Here is a 7,514-nt window from a genome sequence, read left to right on the forward strand (position 1 = left end):
ACTGCTGGAGTGCTTCTGTTGCACAGATATTTCATATTTGAAATAGTAATTCACTGCCTGACTGTACAACAGTAATGTCCTTTGATGCAGATTTCCCCATAAAATGTGTGTTATTTTTTTCCAATCATAGCTTAACCATGTCACATGATGTATGTTTTTTTTTTAATAGGTTTGTGAATCTCACACATGGCTTCTTCTTACAAATGTACATTTATACCACTTCATTTGAAATACCTAAATTAGTTTAATGTTTGGACATTCAGCGTGAAAATATAGAGATATGAAGTCCTAGGAAGACTCACATGAATTGTGGCCCCAGCCTTTCATACTGATCCTCCCAGACGAGTAGTAGAGGAATCCCAGGGCCAGCATGGAGCACAGGCCCAGGAAGAGGTTGCGGGTGGGTTTCATTCTCATCTCCACCTAGCATACATGGTCCATCCCACACTGGTGGCTGTATAGAGAGGATATACAACTGGTTAGTTCAGGTCTCACACACAGCCTATTATTATTTAAAGCAATTGACCACAGACACACCATACATAACTCTGGAAAATGTAAGAGACCAGTGCTAAAATGTCAGTTTCTTAGTTTTTTTTTTACAATGTATAGGTATGTAGTTGAGTAAAGTGATTTTTGTTTTCAACGAGATATAAAGATTATATTTACAGAAAAAAACAGGTGGTCAAATAACGAAATAGGTAGTGGTTTCAGACTTTAAACAATGCAAAGAAAACAAGTTTATATTAATTTATGAACACCACAATACAAATTGGCATTTAACTTCGGAATAGTTTAGAAAGCAATATTGATGGATTTTAATACAATTATAATGTTGTAGTAGTCTGTATTTCTCCGGAGCTGTATGTTTTCATTTTGTCTACCATGACAATTAAATATATTTGTTTTCAATGACATGAAACAGCATTTCAAACATTTTGGTAAATTGTATTCCATCTATTTCAGACATTAAACTGTGGGCCTCAATATTTAACCCCTAAACCTAACCAAGATAATTAATATTATTTTTTACGATACACTACCTTAAGGACAGTTTTTTGGACGTGACCATTTCATGGGAGGGCAGAGTGCATTTGTTGTGATGTGTTATATTGAAAAATTATACACACTGACACACATGGCTTAAAGGGGGAATTTAGTCGGTAAGGGGTATGATTTTTAACCACTAACGTGAGGTCAGTTAATTTCATTTACACTGAACAATTAACAATGTATAAACTGTGAAAAATAATGACGGGGACCACAGAAGGATGCATGTTATTGCAGCTAACAGCTAACATAGCTCATGCTGTACAATAATGATAGCATGTTAGCTTCAGTAAAGACCAGCTCTACTCCGCTGGCAGATGGTAACAGATGTAAAACGCGCAGATATTCAAGACATGAATATACGGGAGGAATATCCTTAACATTGAATGAATGTAGCAGAAATATAAAACCAATAGGTATGGACTGACGTTAGCTTGCTACGTTAGCAGGCAAGCCATTCAGTGACTCCTGCCGAGCAGATAACGTTACCGTTATGTTTTCAAGTTGACCTCAAATCCGTCGGTGCTTCCTACCGCCGTCTGTGGCACAAAGCTGCCCATATGCATAGGTCAGCATTAACGGTGTGTGAAAACATTCCAATACTCATTACACGTCTTGCATTTTACCAACACACTTGAGGGGCAGAATGTGTGTCCCAGTCCCCTCAGTGTAGGCTCCATGCACGGTGCTCAGCGGGCTACCCAATTGGTCCAACCTCCGTACGGATACAACTGCACGCCAAACTTCAAACAAAAATCTGCAATTTAAAGGTGGGGTAGGTACATTTGAGAAACCGGCTCGAGATACACTTTTTGTTATATTCCATGGAATGCTCTTAACATCCGATAGCAATGAATATCTTAAGTGCTTTGACAAAAAATCCATTAAAAACTGTCATCTGACTGTGGAAGCCGTAATACTGTAAAAAGCACGACCAATCATTTTAGCTGGCCCCAGCTAAAATAACTGGATGGCCTACCTGCCTGTCAGCCTTCCATCGCACAAACTTATCTCGTGCCCTCATTGGTCATGTGTGTGTTGGAGGAGGGGCTCTGTAAGGAAGTGGCAGATTTTTTCCGGTTGTGTATTTTCAAATTCTAGCGCACTGGAGCTGGTTTCTCCAAAATTACCTACATGTTCCATCAGAAATTAACCCATTTGCAGGGCCGGTGTTGTGCCGTAGGTTGAAGGTGTCACTACCCCGATCTGCATCAAGCCCCCAGGAAGTGCGCAGCACTCTGAGGAAAATATTCGTTGTGGCCAAACGGCAGTACTACACTTCCGTTAGGTTGCTGGGCCCGGAAACACTTTTTCCCATTGATTTACATTGGGAAAGAGTGGTCTGTATATCGTTGGATACTTTTAAAAAACTAAATAAACTACCCAGTATGAACGTTTGTATAGCCTTTATTAAAAACATTCGGATCGTCAAGTTGTAAAATGTGCTAATAACGTCATTCTGAGAGTTATTTTCCTCGGCATTATGAACGCGCATCTAACCGACGGGACCCGCGCCGCCCGGCACATTCATGTACGTGTTCAGTACTACATACGTGTTACCTCTAACCCATGGATGCCAATAAGAACGGACGGAGCTCTTCTTTTTCTTCACGGATAGAGATGGACTTTCCTCCATCTCAATGTATTTTCCGTCGTATTGCCTTTTGGCAATATTTTTTTTGTTTTGTGTGTATTGTTAGGGTGAAGGGTGGTAGCATCTCTATGTTTTTATTAATCTTGTGTTGTATTGTCTACGGTCTGTGTTGTTGTTATATATTTCCCCTCCCTTGATGTGTCGATGACACCCTTCCAATTTGACCAAAATACTAGCCCGGGCGTCCGATATGATTGTTACCCAGTTACTTAAATGGATACACAATTGAACACAATTATTTTTGCTTAATCTGAATGTAATGGAATTCAGAATCCAATCAAAAGACATAAGATTTTGTTGTAAATTGTAATATTGCTATGCTACAGGAGACTCATTTGAATGCGAAACTAAGACAGAATTGGGTAGGGCAGATACCAGATCTCTTCCCCTGGAGGAAAAGCTAGTAGAGGAGTCAGTATTTTAATTTCTAAGAATATGCCTTTCAAATCATCCAATGTACATGTTGATCAAGAGGGAAGATATGTAATTGTCTCAGGTTTGCTACAGAATGAAATGGTGACATTAGTGAATGTGTATGCTCCAAATAGTTTACAATCTAAATTATTTACCTCGCTATGCCCAAATATATTGCAGTCCATAGAGGGTCCTCTTATTATAGCTGGCGATTTCAACTCTGTCTGTGACCCTATAGTGGATCGATCCAGCCACCCTCTCCCTTCAGATAAAAACGCCGCCTTGAGGGACTTACAATCCGAGCTCGGTATTACAGATGTGTGGCGCCTAGTGCACCCAGATGCTCGAGAGTACTCTTTCTATTCCGGTGCGCATAACTCCTACTCAAGGATAGATTACATAATGATGTCTTCAAATTTGATCCAGAATGTTATTGAGATCAAAATGCATAGTATATTAAGTGATCATGCTGCGGTATCTGTCACATTTTTCCCTCCAACCAACCCTTGCAAATCCAAACAGTGGCGACTTAATTCATCTCTACTCAAAAATGAAAAATGCACACTGCTCATTAAAGACCACATTTTAGATTTCTTTGAGATCAATCTAAATTCTGTACCAAGCGTCACCACTGTCTGGGAGGCTTTTAAAGCAACATGCAGGGGCTGGCTAATTAGTTTCTCCTCGGCAGAGAATAAAAAGCGCAGAGAGGTGAAATCCCAATTAAACTTTAAACTCAAGACTCTAGAAGAGCAGCATATGCTAGACCCATCCAATTTAGATCTAAGGAACTCACTTCTCACCGCTAGGACTAATTTGCAGAAACTTGTACATGAGGAGACAGCTTTTGCTCTTTTTCGTTTACGAAGAACATACTTTGAATCCGGAGACAAAGCAGGGAAAATGTTAGCTCATAGATTGAAACAAATAGAAAACAGACAGATTATTCCAGCGATCAGAGATGAGCATGACAGGCTACAGTGCTGATGCAGCCACAATCAATGAATCTTTCAAGAATTATTATTCTAAATTATATAGCACAAATAAATAACTTGAATGAAGAAGCCTTAGATAGCTTTTTCGGAGGTTTTAACCTCACTAGCGTCAGCTTGGCTGACAGATCTGCTATGGATGCACCTGTTTCCCAAAATGAAATAGAAAATGCAATCATGAAGATGGCATCAGGAAAAACTCCAGGGGACGACGGTTTTGGAACAGAAGTTCTATAAATGTTTTAAAGAACAGCTTTCACCATATTTACTATTGTTATTCAATGAAATAATAGAATCTGAAGCAATGCCTCCCTCCATGAGCAGGGCCATTATTTCATTGTTGCCTAAACCGGGCAAAGATCCTTCTCTGATGGGTAACCACCGCCCTTTAAGCCTTTTAAACTGTGACTACAAGATTCTAGCCAAGATACTGGCACTCCGTTTGGAGAAGGTGGTTCCATCTATAGTGCATCTAGACCATGATTTAAGTAGGTTTCATTCCAGGCCGCCAGTCCTCAAATAACATGAGGAGGGTTTTTCAGATTATCCTAGAAGCAAGCTCCAGCAATTTGCCAATGATTGCAGCATCACTAGATACTGAGAAAGCTTTTGACCAAATAGAATGGGCATATCTATTTTACACGCTCAAAAAATGTGGCTTTGGGCCCAAGTTGATTAGCTGGGTAAGGCTTTGTATAGCGCTCCCTTCTCTTCTGTTAGAACTAATGGATTATCTCAAACCTTTCCCCTTACACCGTGGTGTGAGGGCAAGGGTGTCCAGTTAGTCCCCTACTTTTTAGGTATGGCTCTAGACCATTAGCCTTTGCAATTCGCTCTAATGGTGACATACATGGTGTGAACATTCATGGACACCATTTCAAAATTAAATATGTACGCTGACGATAGACTTCTTCTTACTTTGAGCAAGCCAGCACTCTCTATACCCGCAGTTCTTGATATGATACATTTATTTGGTAGCTTCTCTGGATATAAGATAAATTGGAACAAGAGTGAAGCAATCCCACTTAAACTCATATACATATAAGCACAACCTAATGAACACCCCCTTTATTTGGAAAACAAATGGAATGAGGTATTTGGGAATTAACATCGCTCTCCTATCTCTAAAATCGTTAGCCTTAACGGCCCTGCTATTTTCCAGTCCATTAAGGAGGACATCAACAGATGGATGGCCATACCACTTTCTCTATGGGGCAGAGCAGAAACCTTGAAAATGTTCAAGGTGAATGTTCTCCCAAGGCTTTCTCATATCATCTCCTCTATCCCTCTTGAATTCCCACTAAAATGGTTTAAAAATATCAAATCCCTACTCACTCGGTTCCTTTGGAATAATAAAAAACCCAGAATTGCACATAATAAGTTGATCATTCCAAGATCAATGGGAGGTTTGGGAGTCCCGGATGTATTCCAGTATTATCTGTCCTTCAATGCAAAGTATCCATTATCGTGGGCATACAAAAGTGCCTCTGCGGTAGGCAGTTGGCAATGGCTGGAGCAATCCATCATGTCTGTAAACCAAAACATATCTCTGGCATCAATGTGGTACTGCCCAAAACCACCACCCTCAATGGATAACATCATCATCCGCTTTTCATGCTCTATTGTAAAGCAACTGCACAGGAGACTCAACATAGAGGGGCTCTCTTTACCATCTTGCCCCATTTGGAGTAACCCCTGTCTTTCTGCAGGAGGAGGCACCTTAAGTAATACTATCTGGCAGAGGGCTGGTATTACTACAATTGGACAGATATATAGAGACCAATCCCTTCCATTTCAACAACTCAAAAATCAGTATGGTCTCTCAGACTTGTCTTTTCTATCATATGCACAACTAGCATCTATTATTAGTACAAAATGTAAGGAGGGAGCCATGCCTGCTTCATGTATGGAAGAGGACCAGCGCCTCAAGAAAGCAATCATATCATCCGGTGTGGTCTCTAACATTTATAAATTATTATCTAGGGCTGCTCCGAATACCTATTCTCCTGTCCAACTGTCCTGGGAGCATGCCTTGAATATCTCTCTGTCTGCTTTGCAATGGAACTCCATTTGGAGGTCAGCTATGTTCTCTTCTAAATGTGTAAGATTCAGGATCATACAGTTCAAAATTCTCAATAGAGCTTACATCACCCCTGTTACAAAATCCAAGATGGACAATAAACACAGAGACTTATGCTGGCATGAATGTGGCAAGCGAGGTACATTGTTGCACCTACTCTGGGAATGCCCAGCGGTAAAAAAACTTTGGTCAGAACAAGTAATATCCTTAATGTCCGAATTTTTAAAAGTTAATTTCCCTACATGTCCCATTGCATGTCTACTGGGTCTCAAGCCAGATGGCAATGTTGCAAGGACTGCCGATCGGCTCTGGACATTGGGCTGTTTAGCCACAAAAAGACTCGTCCTACTGAACTGGAAGGAACGCAAACCAGCCTGCTTTACTAGGGACTCATGACTGAGGGAGTATCTGGACCTACTGGACATGGAGCATGCAGCTTCTCTGCTGGGGGATTTTGAGGGGAGACAGGGGGATTGCGGTACACTGTCCGCAGCTCTCCTATCTGACCCTGTCAATATCATTTTCATTTCAGGAAGACCATGATTTTATGAAGAACAATGCGCCATCACATGCATCCAAGTACTCCACTGGGTGGCTAGCCAGTAAAGGCCTTAAAGATGAAAGAATAAAGACATGGCCCCCTTGCTCACCTGACCTTAACCCTATTCAGAACTTGTGGGCCCTCTTAAACAGGAGATTTGCGTTGAAGGAAGACAGTACACCTCTCTGAACAGGGAGGCTGTGGTTGCTGCTGCATCAAAAGTTCATCGTCAATGTTGGGGATTAATTCTGTCTTACTCCTAGGAGTCTAACCTTATTGGCTGTTGACGTTAATAACCAACCTTGACTCTGTTATCTCCTTTAAAGAATGTGCTGCTGCACTCATTCTCAGTTTTATGACCGGTCAGCTCTCGGTCACAGAGCCTAAGAGTCAGTCAGGCAAGTGATTCAGTATCTCCAGATGTTGGGGATATCTTCAGTGTTCCCAGCTGTTGATTAACTCTCTGTAAACTAGTTAAAAGGTCTATCGAGAGAGAGGCTGGTCAGCGTTGATGTGGCAACCCACCCGTGCAGTCAGAACCTCTGGCTGCTGTGACTTGTGATGTGAAATTCTCCGGCCGATACTTGTAATAAAACACCAGTGTTTGACATCAAAGCTCCAACTCTCCTCGTGTCTCTCTGAGTCCTGCCTCTCCACTGCTGCAGAAGTTTCCCTTACAGTCAACAGATCAACAACACTCCATGAATGGAAGGCTTGGGACTGTTATTGAAGAGAAGGGTGGCTTATTGGTATATTGCCTGGTATCTTTTTCAGACTGTTATC

General features: G+C 41.2%; 1 protein-coding gene across 1 annotated transcript in view; it reads right to left on the bottom strand.

The window, feature by feature from the left end:
* The window catches only part of st3gal3a (ST3 beta-galactoside alpha-2,3-sialyltransferase 3a), a 43,345-nt gene extending 41,560 nt beyond the window's left edge, over positions 1–1,785 (bottom strand). The window contains 2 exon segments of the mRNA XM_071202944.1: positions 303–454; positions 1,540–1,785. Coding sequence (XP_071059045.1) covers positions 303–417 — 115 coding nt within the window. The 5' untranslated portion in view covers positions 418–454; positions 1,540–1,785.
* Positions 1,786–7,514: the final 5,729 nt, after the last annotated feature.

The sequence above is a fragment of the Pseudochaenichthys georgianus genome, chromosome 4 (assembly GCF_902827115.2).
Source record: "Pseudochaenichthys georgianus chromosome 4, fPseGeo1.2, whole genome shotgun sequence".
In the NCBI taxonomy this organism is placed as follows: domain Eukaryota; kingdom Metazoa; phylum Chordata; class Actinopteri; order Perciformes; family Channichthyidae; genus Pseudochaenichthys; species Pseudochaenichthys georgianus.